This window comes from Microcaecilia unicolor, chromosome 6, assembly GCF_901765095.1.
Source record: "Microcaecilia unicolor chromosome 6, aMicUni1.1, whole genome shotgun sequence".
NCBI classification, from domain to species: Eukaryota; Metazoa; Chordata; class Amphibia; order Gymnophiona; family Siphonopidae; genus Microcaecilia; species Microcaecilia unicolor.
Window position 1 is genome coordinate 70229869 of NC_044036.1, and position 21655 is coordinate 70251523.

Below are 21655 nucleotides of genomic sequence, written 5' to 3' on the forward strand. Positions count from 1 at the left end.
ACTGGGATTCAATCTTCTTGGGAATGTGGGGATTAGTTAGTGGCTTGGTCCAGTTCGCCAGCAATGTCTTTTTTAGGACATGATGCATGGGTACTGTGGACGCTTCCTTAGGTGGAGAAGGATAGTCCAAGAGCTCAAACATCTCAGCCCTTGGCTCATCCTCCGCGACCACCGGGAAGGGGATGGCCGTAGACATCTCCCGGACAAAGGCCGAGAAAGACAGACTCTTGGGAGGAGAAAGCTGTCTTTCAGGGGACGGAGTGGGATCAGAAGGAAGGCCATCAGACTCCTCGTCAGAGAAATATCTGATGTCCTCCGCGTCCCACGAGGCCTCACCATCAGTATCAGACACAAGTTCACGAACCTGTGTCTGAAGCCGCACCCGTTCCGACTCCGTGGAAACACGGCCACGGTGGGAGCGTTGAGAGGTGGACTCCCTGGCCGGCAGCGGCGAAGCTCCCTCCCCCGACGTCGTCGGGGAGTCCACCTGGGAGGTAGCCGAAGCCGGTACCGGGGACCTCACCCCGGGCAAAGGGCCAGCCGTCACCTCACTCGACGGCACCGGTGGCACAGGCACCCCCGGTACCGGAGGAGAAGGACGTAACAGCTCTTCCAGGATGCCTGGAAGCACGGCCCGGAGACTCTCGTGCAGAGCGGCTGTGGAGAAAGACTGAGAAGCCGGTGCAGGCGTTGAGGTCAGAATCTGTTCCGGGCGCAGAGGCGGTACCGGGCTGTCCGGGGTAGAGCGCACCGACACCTCCTGGATGGAGGGTGAGCGGTCCTCCCGGTGCCGATGCCTGCTGGGTGCCGACTCCCTCGGCGACCCAGAGCTCCCGGTACCAAGTCGGGAAGGTGACCGGTGACGATGCTTCTTCGACTTTTTCGAGCGAAGCATATCACCGGAGCTCCCCGGTACCGATGAGGACGTTGAATCCAGACGTCGCTTCCTCGGGGCCGGGTCCGAAGATGGTCAATCCCGGGGGGGCTGTACCGCAGGAGCCCTCAGGGCAGGAGGAGACCCACCCGAAGGCTCACCGCCACCAGCAGGGGAATGGACAGCCCTCACCTGCACTCCAGACGAAGCACCACCGTCCGATGACATCAGCACCAGCGGGGGTCCCGGTACCACCGACGCCGACACACTCTTCTGAAGTCTCGGTACCGTCAATGCAGGAGGAATACGCCTCAATGCCGTCGACGCCGATGCACTCCCCAAAGACTTCGGTGCTGCCGACGCTGATGCACTCGACGAATCCCGAGATGCTGTTGCCGTCGAAGCGCCGGAGAACAGAACGTTCCACTGGGCTAATCTCGCTACCCGAGTCCTCTTCTGCAAAAGAGCACAAAGACTACAGGCCTGCGGGCGGTGCCCAGCCCCCAGACACTGAAGACACGAAGCGTGCCTATCAGTGAGCGAGATTATCCGGGCGCACTGGGTGCACTTCTTGAAGCCGCTGGAAGGCTTTGATGACATGGGCGGAAAAATCGCGCCGGCGAAATCAAAATTCGCGATGATGACAATAGGCACCGAAAAAAAGGGAGAAAAACCCGTACGGGCGGCCAAACAAGGCCGCTCCCGAAAGCGAAAGGACACTTGAGCTGGGAAAAAAACTAGGAATACGGGAAAAAAGGGGAACCTTCCTCTTTTTTTTTTTTTTTTTAAAACAAACACAGAAAAAAGTAGAAAACGCGAAAGACACGCGAGGTCCTCTGAGGGGCACGAAACAGCGGCAAAACACGACCGTCCCGAGCGCGGACAAAAGAAGACTGACGAACATGAGCCAGTTTGGGCGGGAAGACGGTCACGCATGCGCGGTGCGCATGGGCGCATGAGGGCTAGCAAACGTCTTTGCTAGTGAAGATTCCGATTGGAGGGGGTGCCGTGGACGTCACCCATCAGTGAGAACAAGCAGCCTGCTTGTCCTCGGAGAAAAATGATGATATTGCCCAAGCTGTTATACTTGTTTCTAGCATTGCCATTACCAATGCTGACGGGTTTTTTTTCGCCAACTAAATCGAAAAGTTTTTGCTTATATCTGGCAGCACAAACCGCCAAGAGTACGAGCAGCTATTATGTACCAATCTAAAAAGCGGGAAGGTATGGGAGTGCCGAATTTCACCCTGTATCATCAAGTGGCACAATTACGAGTGTTAGCGGAGTGGAATGTTGGCAATGCAAAACCGTGGCTCCAAGTGGAACAACATTGGATGGGGCTCACAGACTTACGCTCCATTATATGGATGCCAAAGAGACAAGTTCAGGCCTACATTAGGAAAACCCCATTAGCAGTATAATACCCCCTACAGATTTGGCTGGCTATAAGGCAGCGGTGTTTCCCCAACAGACTATATTTTCAGCAGATGGCCATAAAGACCGCTCTGGGCTGTCCACTGGGGATGGTCAACCCACTTTATAGCTGTTGGGAAAAGAGCGGACTGAGCACATTAGGCCAACTGTGGGATGAGGGACAGATGATACCATTTGCAGAGTTGCAAGAGGAATATGGTCTACCATCTTACCACCTGTTTCATTATAATCGCATGAGAGACTATATAAATAAAAGGGCCAAAATTGAACTGTCCCTAGAGGAACTGGCCATAGAACAAGTGATAAGGGTGGGAAGTCACAGGGGATGTGTTTCTCGCCTCTATGAGGCATTGCTTTATGATAAGAGGCCTATATTATCTTATCTACAGCGTTGGGAACGGGCCTTACAAATAACAATAGAATACACACAATGGGAAAAAGCCCTGGAGCATATGTTAAGGGTCTCTATATCTAGTTCGATTATAGAAAGCAGTTATAAAATATTATATCAATGGTATACGCTTAAGCAATTGGTAAAAATGTATGGACAGGGGTCTGACAAATGTTGGAGGGGCTATGCTGCAGTGGGGGACATGCTTCATATCTGGTGGCCATGTCTGAAAATCCGACTCTATTGGGCAGAGCTGATTGATATGTTTGTCCAAGTGACTGGAGTACAGTATCCTCTCAAGCCAGAGATATGTTTGCTGCATGTCCGCCCCCCAGGAGTTCGACTCTTAGATCATAGGCTCACTTCAACATGGTTAGTAGCTGGAAAAATTACATTGGCCTTGAAGTGGAAAAGCCTAGTGGCACCACCTGTGCTAAAAGTAATACATAAGATGGACTATCTCTATCAAATGTCCAAAATGACAGCTATACGATCTGGACATGTAACAAAGTTTAATATGCACTGGGAACGATACCGAACATGGAGAATAAAACATGGGATAGACCTTGATGCCCCTAAGTTAATTGTTCCAAGGCTTTGAATATTTGGCTTCTGGACTTACTACCACCGAGCTTCACTGTTCTTATAACTGTTGATATCAGGATGGGGGGAGGGGGGACGGAGGGGATATTTTGCTTACTATTTTGAATTGCTCAGTGTTTAACTTTGTGAGGTATGTTTAATATACTTCTGCTGTGTTGATAAATGCTGTTTATACAAAAATTTCAATAAAAAAGAAATATAAAAAAAAGAAAGTCAAACAGGAAACTAAGCAATAAAACCAAAGCTAACTACACACAAACAAACTAGAACTAGGCAAGAAACTCAGACTAGAACTGGACTAGGCAGAAGTGCACAGAGCACACCCACATACCAGGGACCTTAGACGATACAAAGCCAAACACAGAAGTTGCCAGATGGCTAATAAAGCCCATCAGCAGCTGAAGTTCAACTGCAGGAATCACAAGGCAGCTACTGGTGCTGTTCAGGCACAAACAAGAAAAGCAAGTCTGGCAGCCTGGAATATCCGGACCAGACTGGGCTGAAGTCTAACGTGTGACAGTTCATAGCAGCCACCGGTTCAGGCCACCAGAGGGCGAGGTGAGCACAGAGAAGGAAATAGTCACCACCGTGACACTGCCTTTATAAAATATACTTAAAATAGGTTGCTTTTATGACTTCTCACATAGATGTCCCTTATAAAAGTAATCTGAAGCATATAGCTTGCATTAACACATTTTTGCAAATCTAGCTGGTCATTCAGTGACACCTTTAACCAAATAAATGGCAGTGAGGGTTGTAATTATCAATGTTGGCTACTATTAAGATGTATTATTTTACCACTAATTTGGGCTATTTTAGCAAGGTCTCATTTTATACAAGGAGGCCTCGTTACTAATAACTGAGGTTAACAGTAAAACATATCTTAATGATATCCTAAATTGATAACCGTCCTCCCTAAATATCCAGATAAAGATATACAGATAAAGTTGCCCAGAGGGGCATAATCGAATGACGGGTACGTGAAGGGGTGGGACAAACCGTATTTTCGAAAAAAAATGGGCGTCCATCTTTTTTCTGATAATACGGTTTGTGCCAGCCAAATGCATCGGATTTGTGTGGATTTGAGCTGGGTGGTTTTGTTTTTCAGCGATAATGGAAACCGAAGGCGCCCAGTTCAAAAACGAACAAATCCAAGGCATTGGGTCGTGGTAGGGGCCAGGATTCGTAGTGCACTGGTCCCCCTCACATGCCAGGACACCAACTGGGCACTAGGGGGCACTTGTAACAATTAAAAAAAAAAGTTAACTACCTTTGAAGTCCATAGCTCCCTTCCCTTGGGTGCTGAGCCCCCCAAATCCCCCCAAAACCCACTCCCCACAACTCTACACCATTACCATAGCACTTATGGCTGAAGGGGGGCACCTAGATGTGGGTACAGTGGGTTTTAGGGACAGTTTGGAGAGCTCCCATTTCCCACCACAAGTGTGACAGGAAGGGGGGGGGATGGGCCTGGGTCCACCTGGCTGAAGTCCACTGCACCCACTAACAACTGCTCCAGGGACCTGCATACTGCTGTGATGGAGCTGAGTATGACATTTGAGGCTGGCATACAGGCTGGGGAAAAAAGTTTTTAAAGTTGTTTTTTTTTGGGTGGGAGGGGGTTAGTGACCACTGGGGGAGTCAGGGGTGGTCATCTGGTCGTTTAGGGCACTTTTTTGGGACTTGTTCATAAAAAAAAGGGTCCAAAAAAAGTGACCCAAATTCGCGCTAAAACGCCTTTCATTTGTCGATTATCGGCCGAGGACGCCCATCTCTCCTCTGCCGATAACCACGCCCCAGTCCTGCCTTCACCCCGCCTCCGACACCCCCCCGTCAACTTTGGCTGTTTCCGCGACAGATTGCAGTTGAAGACACCCAAAATCGGCTTTCGATTATACCGATTTGGGCGCCCATGGGAGAAAGACGCCCATCTCCCGATTTGGGTTGAAATATGGGCATCTTTCTCTTTTGAAAATAAGCTGGCTAGTATCTTTATCTTCACTGCTGTTACTGAATGTCAGGGCCTTTCTGTATAGGGTTTTTTTTTTTTACGTAAGCATCGATAATTTTCATGACTTTTCTGCCAGGAGAATGTTTTCCAGATTACCTTTAGTCGCTTTATTGAGGGAGCTGATGAAAGTGCATTTCGGTTTCTTAAATCAGTCAGGTATGAAGAAAATGGTGATTCTGCTTTTATCTCTGTCTTCTGTTGTATACCAATTTTACCTAACAAAATATATAAAACAGCTTAATTAGTGATCTTTCAACATGTGGTCCAATTTTTAAAATAATTGATCTTCTGGTTTTGTATAAATATCTCAAAGTATATGAAAAAACTGGAAAATCAGTGGTCAAAGTTAAAGGCTGCTATAAATGTGGCAACTGATCTTTACGCGAGGAAAGTAAACAAAACCAAGAGAAACAGGAAGCCTATATGGTTCTCCAAACAAGTAGCTGAAAAAATAAGAGCAAAAGAAGCCTTGTTCAAGAAATACAAAAGAACGCAAAGAGAGGATCACAGAAAAGTTTATAGGATTAAACTCAAAGAAGCGAAGAGGGAAATAAGGCTAGCAAAAGCGCGAGCAGAAGAAAAAATGGCTAAAGATGTAAAGAGAGGTGATAAGACCTTTTTCAGATATATTGGAGAAAGAAGAAAAGATAGGAATGGAATTGCAAGACTGAAAGATAATGAGAATGGTTATGTGGAGAGTGAGGGGGATCAAGCAAATGTGCTAAACAATTACTTCTCTTCAGTATTCATGGAGGAAAATCCTGGACAAAGACCGCGGTTGGCTGCCGAGAGAATATCTGGGAATGGAGTGGATACTGCGCCATTTATGGAAGAAAGAGTTTATAAACAGCTTGAGAATCTGAAGGTGGACAAAGCTATGGGGCCGGATAGGATACATCCCAGGATACTGAGGCAGCTCAGGGAGGTCCTGGCTGGACCTCTTAAAGATTTAATAGATCTTTAGAGACGGGAGAGGTTCCGCGAGATTGGAGATGAGTGGATGTGGTCCCTCTTCACAAAAGTGGAGACAGGGAAGAAGTGGGAAACTACAGACCGGTAAGTCTCACGTCGCTGGTAGGAAAAATAATGGAGTCGCAGCTGATAGTTAACTTTCTAGAAGCCAACGGGTTACAGGACCCGAGGCAACATGGCTTTACCAAAGGAAAATCCTGCCAAACAAATCTCATTGACTTCTTTGACTGGGTGACCAAAGAACTAGATGAAGGACATGCGCTAGATGTAATCTACTTGGATTTCAGCAATGCCTTTGATACGGTCCCCACAGAAGACTCGTGGAATAAGCTGAAAGGATCGAAAGTGGTGAACTGGAAAAGAAACTGGTTGACTGACAGGTGGCAGAGTATGGTGGTAAATGGAGTCCGCTCGGAGGAAAGGAAGGTGAGCAGTGGAGTTCCTCAGGGGTCATTGCTGGGGCCTATTCTGTTTAATATATTTGTGAGAGATATTGCTGAAGGGTTGGAAGGAAAGGTTTGCCTTTTTGCGGATGACACGAAGATAGCCAATAGACATGATACCCTGGAGTGAGCAGAAACGATGAAAAGGGATCTCCAAAAGTTGGAAGAATGGTCGAGGGTCTGGCAATTAAAATTTAATCAAAATTAACTTTTGGGTTCTATAAATTTACTACTTCTGGTATATGATTAGATATCTCTCTTAATTTTTATACCAGTTCATCCATTCATACTAGTTGTTTGTATTTTTTATTTTTTTTAAATTGCAGTACTCAGTGTGTCAAAAGTGCCAAACTATAATGTTCTGCAGAACCAGCTTATAGCACTATATTGTCTTGCCCATCATCGCACTGGACCCTGCCTGCCTTCCGTTATGTTATTCCGTGTATTGATGGTTATAAAAAACTCTGTTATGATATTGTATAATCAAAGGTATAAACCACAGTTCAATTCAAAGAGCAGGCATCAAGGTACTTATCTTGTTCCAGGTTCCTGGCTGCTTGATTTCTTTATCTGTGCTGCTGGCTCTGTCTGTGCTTGGTGCTATAGGTGCGTTAAATAAATCTCCAAAGCGGGTTTCTTTGTCAGCTGTTCTCGGTTCACTACGCGGTGCCATGTTTCACCTTGGCATCCTCAGGAGAACGTATTCTATAAATTTAACAATATTTCCTCAGGCATTGTACACTCCCTTGCACCTTAATAGACTAAATCTGTTACAATAATAATTTTTTTACCTTATTTTGTTAATTAAATTTCTTCGCTCGGTCAACCCTGGGGAGTCTGTTTGTCAAGCTCCAACCCCTGCCAAGACGCCAGCGCATGCTCATTGGAGTAGCATTTAAAGGGCTTAGATCATTATCTGCTGAACACCTATTGGCTGAAGGCCCATATATCGCCACCCTCAAACTAACCACTCTATTTCTTTATTTAACCCTTGAGGTTGGATCGTGTCCCATTCATAAATGAACCGTTGTTCTCTATGTGTCAGGATTCTTGAGATGTCTCCTCCCCTTTGCAAATGCACTTGTACCAAAACCACATATATCAAATCCCTATCCGTATGTTTGTATTGAACCCAATGATCCACTAGAGGAACGTAACATTTTTGTATACACAAATTGCTCAGATGTTCTGCTATGCGTTGTTTTATCTTGCGTCTGGTTAGTCTAATGTACCATTTATGGCAAGGACATTGTATCGCATATATGACTTGTATTGTATTGCAATCTGTGTATGTCTGAAGTTGAAATCTCTTTCCAGTTTTTGGATTGGTTACATACTGTACTTCCATAACATGAGGACAATAAACACATCCATTGCATTTGTGAGGCCCCTTTTCCTCTTGGGCTTCATTTGTAGGTGGTTGTGAAATGGGTAGGAGTTCTGCCGTGTTTCTGCCTCTGGTATATGAAACAGATCATGTACACTCAAGATAATATTTTTGAATGACCTGGGACACTTTCCTGCTTATTTTCGAAAGAGAAGGGCGGCTATTTTCCGACACAAATCGGGAGATAGCCGCCCTTCTCCCAATGCCGGCCAAATCGGCATAATCGAAAGCCGATTTTGGCCGGCTTCAACTGCTTTCCGTCGTGGGGATGGTGAAAGTTCAAGGGGGCATGTCAGCAGGGTAGCAAAGGCGGGATGGGGGCGTGGTTAAGAGATAGCCGCCCTCGGACGATAATGGAAAAAAGGGCGGCCCTCACGAGCATTTGGCCGACTTTACTTGGTCCATTTTTTTTCACGACCAAGCATCAAACAGGTGCCCGAACTGACCAGATGACCACTGGAGGGAATCGGGGATGACCTCCCCTGACTTCTCCAGTGGTCATTAACCACCTCCCAACCCGAAAAAAACTTCAAAAACTTTTGTCTTTTTTTTTTTTTTTAGAATATGTCCTTTTCTATGCCTCTGTCCCTGCGACGGCAGTTGAAGACGTCCTTCCCTGCAACGGCAGTTGAGGACGTCCAAAATGTTTCTGTGAGTAGGACAGCCATGCCTTTGCTATGCCTCTCAGCTCAATTCCTAGCACACTATATAATTCTTTATATTGGATATTATAGTATCAGCACCATTTCTAGGTATCCAGTTTAAATTCTCTCAGTATCTCTTTTCCTTTAATATATCTCAGTCACTGTCAATTCAGTTGTACACTCAATATATCACCAATTACGTCCAATTGATCAACAATTTCAACAGCTTTTTACTCAAGTGACCTCAGTGATGTTCACCGCCCACCACCCTTACAGGATTTATGTGGTGATTATTGAAACATCTACCTCTTCACCGGTCAGCTTTTTGAGCAATAGCTTCATATATATACCGTATTTTTCGGACTATAAGACGCACCGGACCATAAGACGCACCTAGGTTTTAGAGGAGGGAAATAGGAAAAAAAATTTCAGACTATAAGACGCACCTTTTTTCTCCTCTAAAACCTAGGTGCTCTGGTGCGTCTTGTCCGAATTTCTCCCGTTTCCAGGATCCACCCGTCTCCCTCCCTCCCTCCCGCCGAGTTCCGAGATCCCCTGCCCGCCCTCCCTTCGATATCCCCCGCCTGTCCTCGGAGTTCCGAGATCCCCCGCCTGCCCGCCCGCCCGCCCGCCCTCGGAGTTCCGAGATCCCCCTCCCTCCCTTCTTCTAAGTTCTAAAAGTAATTTTACCTAGTCGGGGCAGCAGCAGAAGCGAAAACCATGCAGACTCGGCACATCACTCTTCCCTTCTGTCTCTCTCAGCTCTGGTCCCACCCTCAAACAGGAAATGAGGGCAGGACCAGAGCTGAGAGAGACAGAAGGGAAGAGTGACGTGCCGAGTCTGCATGGTTTTCGCTTCTGCTGCTGCCCCGACTAGGTAAAATTACTTTTAGAACTCAGAAGAAGGGAGGGAGGGGGATCTCGGAACTCGGAGGTCGGGAGGGCGGGCAGGGGATCCCGGAACTCAAATTTCTCCACCTTCGGACTATAAGACGCACCCCTCATTTTCCTCCCAAATTTGGGGGTTAAAAGTGCGTCTTATAGTCCGAAAAATACGGTATATATAAACTTTTTTTTCCAAATATTTTAGTTTATTTATCTTTCCAAAACTTTTATTTAGTCGGACCCAGGGGTGTTGTTGTCCGACATGTTTCGCTCACCAACAAGCTGCCTTAAGGACATACCCCTATAACAATAGAAACAGTTAGTATATTATCCAATTCATGATAATACCTTCCCCAGCACATTCAAAAATAACAAATAGCTAGGGCCAATGTACTCCTTCTATTCATCTACTCACTCACCCTGTAGTCTTTACCAGCGTCAGCTCTGCATATTTTCTACTCAGCAAAGATGGCAGCAGCGTTTCTCAATCTCATTTAAATATCCTACGTTGTTTGACGTAATTTTCGTAATAGATCCCACCCCCAGGGCTCCCGCTCTTCAAATTAAAGATGGCCAGTCTAATTCTGCATTAGGCCCAGAGGGGGCCACTGTTTGTAACCAGTATATATACCATTGTTCTCTAAAGTTCAGAAATTTTACATCTGAGCCCCCTTCTCTCTTTTTTTCAACCTGTTCCACAATTCTCCAGCACATATCTTCTACTGAGTGCTGCTTTTGCAGCCAATGGTCTACCAGAGGTGCTTGCATATTTCGAGTAGTTATTCGGGACTTATGTTCATTTAACCGCACTTTTATAGGGCGCACACTTCTACCAATGTAGATAAGATCACAAAGACACTTATCCCCTCTGTGTAAACTTCGTTGTCATTCGAGTAGCTTGTTGGGAAAAAATGTCATCTGTACTGCATAAATGAAACCCAAGCATTGAACTGTGGTTTATACCTTTGATTATACAATATCATAGCAGAGTTTTTCATAACTATCAATACACGGAACAACATAACATAACGGAAGGCAGGTAGGGTCCAGCGCGATGATGGGCAAGACAATATAGTGCTATAAGCTGGTTCTGCGGAACATTATAGTTTGGCACTTCTGACACACTGAGTACTGCAATTTAAAAAAAATAAAAAATACAAACAAGTAGTATGAATGGATGAACTGGTATAAAAATTAACAGAGTTAAAATTTAAAGCCAAGTGCAGAGTGATGCATTTGGGGTGCAGAAACTCAAAAGAGAGATACCGAATAGAAGGAGAGAGATTAGTAAGCTCAACTCAGGAGAGAGGCCTTGGGGTGTTGGTGTCTGAGGATCTGAAAGTGAAGAAACAATGTGATAAGATGATGGCCGTGACCAGAAGGATGCTAGGCTGCATAGAGAGGGGTATAACCAGCAGAAGAAAGGAGGTGTTGATACCCCTTTACAAGTCGTTGGTGAGGCACCACTTGGAGTATTGTGTTCAGTTTTGGAGGCCGTATCTTGCTAAACACGTAAAAAGACTGGAAGCAGTACAAAACTACAGAAATAGTATGGGATTTGGGTTGCAAACCGTACGAAGAGAGACTTGTCAACCTGAACATGTATACCTTGGAGGAAATGAGAAATAGGGATGACATGATACAGACGTTCAAATATTTGAAAGGTACTAATCTGCAAATGAACCTTTTCTGGAGACGGGAAAGTGGTAGAACTAGAGGACATGAATTGAGGTTGAAAGGGGGAGACTCAGGAGTAATGTCAGGAGGTATTTTTTCACGGAAAGGGTGGTAGATACGTGGAATGCCCTACCAAGGAAGGTGGTGGAGATGAAAACGGTAATGGAATTCAAACATGCGTGGGATAAACACAAAGGAATCCTGTTTAGAAGGAATGGATCTATGGAATCTTAGCGGAGATTGGGTGGTGACGCTGGTAATTGGAAAGTAAAAGCCAATGCTGGACAGACTTCTACGGTCTGCACCCTGATCGTGGCTGAATAGATATGGATGGGCTGGAGTGTAAATTTTAAGGTGTTTCGATGTTAGCTTCAGAACTTTTAGTACAGGAACAGTGCTGGGCATACTTGTATGGTCTGTGCCCTGAAAAAGGTAAGAACAAATCAAACTCGGGTATACATATAAAGTATCACATACCATGTAAAATGAGTTTATCTTGTTGGGCAGACTAGATGGACCATTCAGGTCTTTATCAGCCGTCATTTACTATGTTACTGTCACGGTTGTGCCCAGGTTCCTGGTTCGCAGTCACCTCGGTCCCTGGGGGTTAGACCTGGGGAGTGCTGCGACTTGATGGTTTACCGTTTCCCATGTTCCAGAAGATATGCTGGTCCGGTTCGGATCTTCCAGCCCTCTGGATTGTTTTGGGAGTTTTTTGGAACTAAGCAGTACCCGTACCTGGTGAACTCCCTTTGTGAGCTGCCTTTATTAACCACCTGGAAAGGTCCCTAGTTGCCTTGCAACGGAGGTCCTCAGAGGTGTTTCCTTTGGTGGAAGTCGTTTGCAGTGCTACTGAGCTTTTTCTGTTTTATGTTTTGACCCTGCTTGTTTACTGAGTTACACTACTGTCTGCTGTCTGCCCAGACCCGGCGTGGTTCCTGGCTTCTCTACTGTCTGCTGCCTGCCCAGACCCGGCTTGACTCCTGACTTGCTTTGCTGTCGGCTGCCTGCCCTGACTCAGCTGGGTTCCTGGTTCTTTTATCCTGCTGGTCCCTGCAGTTCTGCTTTCCTGCCCTGTCTGGTAAGTCCTGCCGGCCACCCGCACTCTGGGGCTCAACCCCTGAGGAACGGTGGTCAGGTGCAGGTGACGTTTGGGCTATTTCCGGTCCAGCTGGTGCCAGCCTGAGCTGCCTCGGCGGCAGCCCCCATCTGAGTGTTCCGGCCCGGGGTTGCCGGGACGTCTGTTCTGCCTGTCCTGTGTTTGGGGTGATTCTCCTGCCGCTGCTGCTCCTCGGCAGTAGCCCAAGGGCTCACTAACCTAGAGGTCCGGGAGAAGCGTGACAGATTGCAAGGCCATGAGCTCGGAGGAGTCACCCATGCTTAGGGAGCTACAGAGACAGGTGGCTCATCGCTGTAAACTTTTTGATGAATTGAACCCACATGTAGAGGGACTCGCCAGGGAGGTGGGCTGCCAGATGTAACAGAGATATGTGCAGGACAAGTACCCGGGACCGGGGGCGCCGCCCCTTGCAGCTTCGGGACCGGCTATGGTGCCTGTCAAGTCAGGTATCCATCTTAAGTCACTCCCAAGATATGACGGTAATCCCAGAGACTGTAGAGGGTTTCTCAATCAGTGTGAAATCATTTTTGAGCTCCAGTCCCAAGATTTCCCCACGGAGAGAACTCGAATAGCTTACATTATGTCTCTGTTGTCCGGTCAAGCATTAGCTTGGGCGTCCCCTCTTTGGGAGAAGGACGATCAGGTGCTTCATGATCTCCAGGGGTTTCTGGAGCAATTTAGACGAGTTTTTGAAGAACCAGGGAAGGTTACTTCCGCAACTGCTGCACTCTTAAGACTCAAGCAGGGTACACAGACCCTGGGGGACTATGCGAACAGGTTCCGCACCTTGGCTTCTGAGTTAGCTTGGAACAATGAAAGTCTAATCGCAAACTTTTGGCAGGGATTGGCACCGCAGATTAAGGATGAGCTGGCTGGACGTGAACTTCCCACCAGGTTGGATGAGCTAATCAAGATCTGTACTATGATTGATATTCGATTCCAGGCGCGTGGCCGAGAACGGCGTTCCATAGAAAAGATAGGGATAAAGATCACTAGCCATCCAGTTTTACCACAGACTCCTCGTCCACGGGAGGTACCCCCTCAACCACCAGCAGAACCCATGCAATTAGGCCATACCCCTCTCACGATTCAAGAGAAACAGAGACATCGGACCCTTAACCTCTGCCTGTATTGTGGTGAGACGGGACACTACGCGGTCAACTGTCCACAGAAACCTGGATCCTTGGGGCCAGGTCTGACTGCAGGCACAGTAATAAGCCAATCTTCTAACCTTCTGCGTACCCAGTTCTTAATGCCAGCAGTGCTCGACCTAGATCACAGGCAAAAGCATACTGAGGTCTTTCTGGACTCCGGGGCGGGTGGAAGCTTTATAACAACATCTCTAGTCCAGCAATTTAACATTCCAACACAAGAACTACCTAAGACCATCCTGCTCTTTTCAGTGTATGGAAGTATTCAAGGATATGTAAACACTCAAATGGTTCCCATGAGCTTACAGATTGGCAATTACCAGGAGGACATCTCTCTATATGTCCTTCCCTCAGCGGTGCAGCCCATTGTGTTGGGTCTTCCCTGGCTACAGAGACACAATCCGGTCCTGGACTGGGGAAAGGGTGAGATCGTGGGCTGGGGCGAGTCGTGCCGGAAACTTTGTTTTATCCCTGACACCGATAGTGTGGCCGGTGAACAGTTGGACCAGGATTCAGATGCATGGACGGATATTAGTGACTCCCAGGACTCTAAGACTTTTACGAGGGGATGACCTGCGCATGTGCCTTACCCCCGATCAGCCAGTGCCAAGTGGAATCTGGTAACGTGCCCAGGTCCCAAAGTCCGGCCAACAGGACTTCTAAGACGCCTCTTTGGGGCCAGTGGTCCCGCACTTTACGTAAGAAGCCGACCCCAGGACCTAAGCTTCAGGACAATCCAGAGAGCCGGCGATATAAGAATCGAAAGGCTAGCTCACAGCAAACCATGGCCCGTCGCTCTACTCCAGCGCCAGGCACTCAACCCCACTCGGTAAACAAAGCCCAGTCTCGTCCTCAACTGGCCAGCTCCCGTCCGGCGCCTAAAGATATGGACTAATCGTGTCAGCCGATTTCACCAAGAAGGTTCAGGGAAACCTAGACCGCCTGAGAAGCCCGGGGAGGCCTTAAGGGAGGGATACTGTCACGGTTGTGCCCAGGTTCCTGGCTCGCAGTCACCTCGGTCCCCGGGGGTTAGACCTGGGGAGTGCTGCGACTTGATGGTTTACCGTTTCCCATGTTCCAGAAGATATGCTGGTCCGGTTCGGACTTCCAGCCCTCCAGATTGTTTTGGGAGATTTTTGTTGATACCCCTTTACAAGTCGTTGGTGAGGCACCACTTGGAGTATTGTGTTCAGTTTTGGAGGCCGTATCTTGCTAAACACGTAAAAAGACTGGAAGCAGTACAAAGCTACAGAAATAGTATGGGATTTGGGTTGCAAACCGTACGAAGAGAGACTTGTCAACCTGAACATATATACCTTGGAGGAAATGAGAAATAGGGATGACATGATACAGACGTTCAAATATTTGAAAGGTACTAATCCGCAAATGAACCTTTTCCGGAGACGGGAAAGTGATAGAACTAGAGGACATGAATTGAGGTTGAAAGGGGGAGACTCAGGAGTAATGTCAGGAGGTATTTTTTCACGGAAAGGGTGGTAGATACGTGGAATGCCCTACCACGGAAGGTGGTGGAGATGAAAACGGTAATGGAATTCAAACATGCGTGGGATAAACACAAAGGAATCCTGTTTAGAAGGAATGGATCTATGGAATCTTAGCGGAGATTGGGTGGTGACGCTGGTAATTGGAAAGTAAAGCCAATGCTGGACAGACTTCTACGGTCTGCGCCCTGATCGTGGCTGAATAGATATGGATGGGCTGGAGTGTAAATTTTAAGGTGTTTCGACGTTAGCTTCAGAACTTTTAGTACAGGAACAGTGCTGGGCATACTTGTATGGTCTGTGCCCTGAAAAAGGTAAGGACAAATCAAACTCGGGTATACATATAAAGTATCACATACTATGTAAAATGAGTTTATCTTGTTGGGCAGACTAGATGGACCATTCAGGTCTTTATCAGCCGTCATTTTCTATGTTACTGTCACGGTTGTGCTCAGGTTCCTGGCTCGCAGTCACCTCAGTCCCCGGGGGTTAGACCTGGGGAGTGCTGCGACTTGATGGTTTACCGTTTCCCATGTTCCAGAAGATATGCTGGTCCGGTTCGGATCTTCCAGCCCTCTGGATTGTTTTGGGAGTTTTTTGGAACTAAGCAGTACCCGTACCTGGTGAACTCCCTTTGTGGGCTGCCTTTATTAACCACCTGGGAAGGTCCCTAGTTGCCTTGCAACGGAGGTCCTCAGAGGTGTTTCCTTTGGTGGAAGTCATTTGCAGTGTTACTGATTTTTTCCTGTTTTATGTTTTGACCCTGCTTGTTTACTGAGCTACTCTACTGTTTGCTGCCTGCCCAGACCCGGTGTGGTTCCTGGCTTCTCTACTGTCTGCTGCTTGCCCAGACCCGGCTTGACTGCTGGCTTGCTTTGCTGTCGGCTGCCTGCCCTGACCCAGCTGGGTTCCTGGTTCTTTTATCCTGCTGGTCCCTGCAGTTCTGCTTTCCTGCCCTGTCCGGTAAGTCCTGCCGGCCGCCCGCCCGCCCGCACTCTGGGGCTCAACCCCTGAGGAACGGTGGTCGGGTGCAGGTGAAGTTTGGGCTATTTCCGGTCCAGCTGGTGCCAGCTTGAGCTGCCTCAGCAGCAGCCCCCATCTGAATATTCTGGCCCGGGGTTGCCGGTACGTCTGTTCTGCCTGTCCTGTGTTTGGGGTGATTCTCCTGCCGCTCCTCGGCAGTAGCCCAAGGGCTCACTAACCTAGAGGCCCGAGAGAAGCGTGACAGTTACTATGTAAAAGTAGCTGATATCTAGTGAAATTCAGGGAAGGACCCTGTTGACTCTCCTTGTTTCACCTCTCCACAGCTTAGCCCTATCTGTCCTGCACATCTGTCCCCTCACTACAGCTCCAGCCTGAACCCAGCAGTCTGTATCTCAATTCTTCTTCCTCCCTATCCTCTCCCTAATTTTAAACTACTCCCCCATCCTTACATACCACTCTTAAGCTCCTCTCTCCATGTCTCCAATCATCACTCTTAAGTTCCTACCTATCCCCAAATCTCACACAACCCCCCTCCCCATCTTCAGAAGTTACCTTCAGTTTCTCTCAACCTTCCTTCTCCACACCTCTCTCACTGTCAATATCACAACTCTCCCTCTCTGAACCATAGGCTCTAGTAATCATTCTTGCTGTAAAGCCAGCACAAAGACCAGCCAGCTTCCTCTGTGGCTCCTCCAGAATGGCCTGGAGAAAAAAAGAGTTTCCATTATCTAGTGTGACCCATGGAGGACAGGGCCTCACACATCTAGCACATTCCCCCTCTCCCTTTCCCCAAGACTGACTGTGGCATTTGCCTGTATTCCCTCACTTTTGCTCCCTAAGATAATGAATTCTGGCACAGACAGGTAACCAATAGATGCATGACCAAACTTCCAGCTTTGAAGATAAGCTTAGCCACTGTACTCTGCAATAATTGCAATCTATATAGAAGAGGTAGTTGAATGGCAAAAACATGCCCAAGATTAATGAATGAATACATTTATTAATCCATTTATGTATTTGGATTTATTTACCACCTTTTGAAGAAATTCACCCAAGATGGTGTATAACAGGTATAACCTGGAAATAGGCAATATAAAATTACAAACGTAAAATATTCATGTAACAGTACATATTGCATCATTTCTGGTTCAGATCACGAAGGAGCGCCTTTAAACGCTGCTTTTCTATCGAGTAGAGAAGTTGTGCCAAACATTCATCAGTTGAGAAAGGACACTTCACAGTGAGTTTGGAGACGGCTTTAACTGAGTCCCTGAAGAAAGACTCTATGAAACCCGCACAGTCAGGTGTTTCAAGAGGAGGCCATAATCTGTTGTGAAGCAACGAGGCAACATATTTTGGTTCAGATAAGTTCACATTTTGATTTCATTTTGAATAGAGCACTAAGGTGTGAGGCAATAGCACATACAGAAAATTAAGAGAGACCCGATGAAAGAAGTGCTATACCACGGGGCAAAGAAACATATTGCCTTTAAAAAAAAGTGTTTTTTGCTGAGGGCTCTCTTTATCACATGTACACTAAGAGCAAAAAGTAAAAAAAAGTATTAATCTGTATTGCATTAGCCAAGATTTTGAGTGGTTTAGGAGTCTTGGTTTTTTGGTTTCTGAGTTCTTCATTATACCATAGACTGAGGGATTTATTTTGAGAAATAACAGTACATATTGTAGCATAGGAAATATCCTATATAATAAAAAGCACCTCCAACGTTCTGAAGCTGAGAAAGTGAAGCCTTGAAGCATTCGTGCTCCTGCTGTATCCATCTCCTGAAATGACGTCACGTACTTCCTTGTTTTTAAAGACAAATCACTGGAAGGGAAAGCTGCAGAGTTACCAGGCAACGGAACGGGATGTCACACGCATGAAGGTGTTGTCGTCCCTCCCTTCCTCCCTCCCAGTTCCAGGCCCCCTACCTCCAAATTTTCAAAGTCAACTTCACTTATGAAGTCAGGTTTACGGCAGCAGACAGCAGCAGCGGTAACAGGCATGCAGGCTCCACCCTTCTCTCTCTCTCAGCTCTGGTCCCGCCCTTGCGGAAACAGGAAATGAGGGCGGGACCAGAGCTGAGAGAGAGAGAAGGGCCGAGCCTGCATGCCTGTTACCGCTGCTGCTGTCGGCCGCCGTAAACCCAACTTCGTAAGTGAAGTTGACTTTTAAAATTTGGAGGTAGGGGGCCTAGAACTGGAAGGGAGGGAGGGAGGAAGGGAGGGATGACGACACCCTCATGCGTGTGACATCACGTTCTGAAGGGGGGGGGAATCCTGGAACTGGGAGGGAGGGACCCTGAAACTGGGAGGGAGGGACCCTGACACTCGGAGGGAGGGAGGGGACAGACCCTGGAACTCGGAGGGAAGGAGGGAGGGGACAACCCTGGAACTCAGAGGAGGGGAGGGAGGGGGACGACCCTTGAACTCGGAGGAAGGAAGGAAAGGAGGGAGGGCCCATGGCACACACTCTCATTCTCTCACAAACACTCAGTCTCACTCTCTCTCTCTGTCACACACACACACTCGCACATTCACTCCCTCTCTCTCACAGTCACTCTCACACACACTCTCTCAAACATACACACTCCAAGGAAAACCTTGCTAGCGCCCGTTTCATTTGTGTCAGCACGGGCCTTTTTTTACTAGTTGATATATAATTAGAGACATGCAATTTACAATGTCAGCACAATACACATTAAACCATCTTAATACATATCAAAGGGAAGAAGCCAAGGTGGAAATATAGACAAACAAGTGTAGTCCGAAGAGGTGCGTGCATCTGATACCAACCTGAGTACATGTGGTAAGCAAGTCCTGCTTCAGTATGTGCAGCTGATGTTAATCCAGAAAATTCCAGCTGAGTAACTTAAAAATTCTTGGTTATAGGTTGCATGATAGGTATATATGGGTTATCTATAAAAGCTAACTCACCTCCATATGAATGAAATATTTTTGAATGGTGCCTGTTGAAGGCTGAGAAAGTACAATATATATAGATAGATAGATAGATATTAGTATGAATTGAAAAGTCTACATTCCTGTATAATCTCTCAGTATTCATTCACTTTTATGTTCCCACCACCACCTAAAGTTGGCAGAACTGAATCCTATGTGTATTTTTATTTAAAATTGGAAATGAACAAGAGCCAATCAGATTTTCAGCAGGAAAGGAAAAACTGTTCTTTGCATACCCATGCTGCTTTTGTTGCGGCAGAATCTTGATAGCCATCACATGTGTCAGATTTCCGAGAATCAGTCTCATGTATTCCAAACTTCTTGGGCCCTGTGTAAAAAACTGTGTATTTCTGCTGGATATCGAGTCCAACTTTTAAATTAAAACAAAACAACAAAAATGATTTATTAAGTCATATTTTGCTGCTGTTCAACATTATGGTCTGAACAGCTCCTCTGACAGGCACATAGGTACCCACCTATTATAATAATTATCTCCCTTTCCTCCCAGTATTTAAACTCCATGGTCAGCATTGTTTTAAAATGCCAACCATGGCATTTAAAGTTCTCTCCTAATAGTTAGCACTGGACTAACAGGATACTAGCACTGAATATCTTTGTATAAGGCAGCCATCGTAAATTATTTGAATACTGCTAATATTCAGTCCTGGTACCCAGATACCTATCTAGACAAGTTAGAAGAGCTGTGTTGCTATCCTAATTTGCCTGAATATTAATCTGTATAACTTCCTGCTCCACTCTGGCTTTGCCTCCAGGCCACCCCAGTACTACTGGCATCTACTGCAGGCAATAACATGTAGACTGTAGGTAGACAAGTCTATTCCAGCCACATGATCCAGAAAGATGAAAGAAATGGAGTTTGGCATAAGCAGTGGAGAAGTATACAAAGCAAAGTTACTCAGCTGTAGTAGGTGTTCTCCGAGGACAGCAGGATATGTATTTTTAACAATTGGGTGATGTCATCCAATGGATCCCCAGTATAGACACTACCCAGTGCTCTATAGCTTTAAGAGGCTTTTGTCAGTGTCCAACTGTGCATGTGCGAGTGCCTTCCCACCCAGCACATGAGACCATCAGAATGATACCACAGCAAAAAGAATTCAACTCCTAGGGGAGGAGAGAGGGATGTAAAAATACGTCCCGCTGTCCTCAGAGAACATCTGCTACAAGTGAGTAACTTCGTTTTCTCTAAGAACAAGCAGGACATTCGTTCTTACAATTGGGAATACCTAGCTACCAGGCTCAGTATAAAAACAATGCAAGGATAATAGGACTTGCAATCAACCTGAAACTATATACAAACTATTGTGGAGGTGCAGCCTGGAATAGAAGAAAAATGGGCCTAGGAGGGTGGATTCTAGACATTGAAACATTCTGCAGGACAATCTGACCTAACCAGCTGACGCATTGGGTGTGCTGCTCCAGGCAGTGTTGGGCAAGTTACTTTGCAAAAATAATACATTAAAGTTAATAGTAACTGCAAGGAAAAAGTAATATATTACATTTATTTGTTACTTTTTTTAATAAAAGTAACATGTTAAGTTACTGGGAAACGAGGAAGAAAATGGAAGGACCACTCTCCACATTACAAACTAAAATGAACAAACAGCAGAGATTACCAAAAGGAATAAATGATGTACAGTGTTCATCTGCAGACAGTAAAAAAAAGTCCTTTATTTCAAACAGTTCACACATCTATTCAGTGGACTCAACAAAGACTGTGTTTTGGCTAAAATCACCTGCATCAGGAGTCCAATTATGTCTAAAAAAGTATAGATGAAAATATAAACATACATATAAATTAATCTGTTAATCAATATTTATCTGTATCAATAAAAGATGATGTATCGATATAAAACTATAACAACTTTCAAGTTTTTTTTAACAACTTTCTACCCCACATCCCAGGTACTCAATCAAGGCGGCTTACATTCTAATAAGGAAGAAAAACAATTTGTGCTTGACATTAGACAGATAGTAAGGATGGGGGAGGAGGGTAGAACTACAATAAAAACAGGAAAGGAGGGGTGGATACACACGAGAGGGTATGTGCTTGTGTCTTCCAGAGATCATGCAATTAATGGATTCAGTCAGCAAAAAGCATCGGAGAAAAGAAATGTCTCAAAGTCAGTTTTGAACTGGGCAAGGGATGCTTGTATAAGGAATTGCTGTGGTAGCAGATTCCATATGCTTATAAAGGAAATAATTAAATACATAAAATACCACTAAAATATGCCATGCCAAAAAAAAAAAAAAAAGAGAAAGCACACTACAGACAATATTTAAGTAAATAAATACAATCTGTAGAATATATGGCAAAGAACATATCTAATCATAAACTAAATGAAGAGCCCAGTAATAGTACAAAGATATATGATGTTTACAATAAAACGAGGAAAAGACCTCAAAACACCCAAACACCTACTACAACTTTGTTGTCTTTCACTGGGGTTGTGGTATTTATCATAGGTCTAAAAAACCTCGTAGCTCACTATTTTTTAAATTTATTTTATTATTTTCTTTTCCTTTATTCAAATAATTTTCTTTATCTTCACTTATTTTAGAATTACTCTTCCTTGACAATACAACTGTTATGAACTT

The 21655-nt window shown here is 45.8% G+C and overlaps 1 protein-coding gene across 1 annotated transcript in view; it reads right to left on the reverse strand.

Moving 5' to 3' along the window:
• The window catches only part of HFM1 (helicase for meiosis 1), a 472985-nt gene that overhangs the window by 6718 nt on the left and 444612 nt on the right, over positions 1-21655 (reverse strand). Inside the window, exons 25-27 of the mRNA XM_030206735.1 lie at positions 19273-19406; positions 16648-16780; positions 5410-5528 (exon numbers count right to left, since the gene is read on the reverse strand). Coding sequence (XP_030062595.1) covers positions 5410-5528; positions 16648-16780; positions 19273-19406 — 386 coding nt within the window. The remainder of the gene's footprint in view (positions 1-5409; positions 5529-16647; positions 16781-19272; positions 19407-21655) is intronic.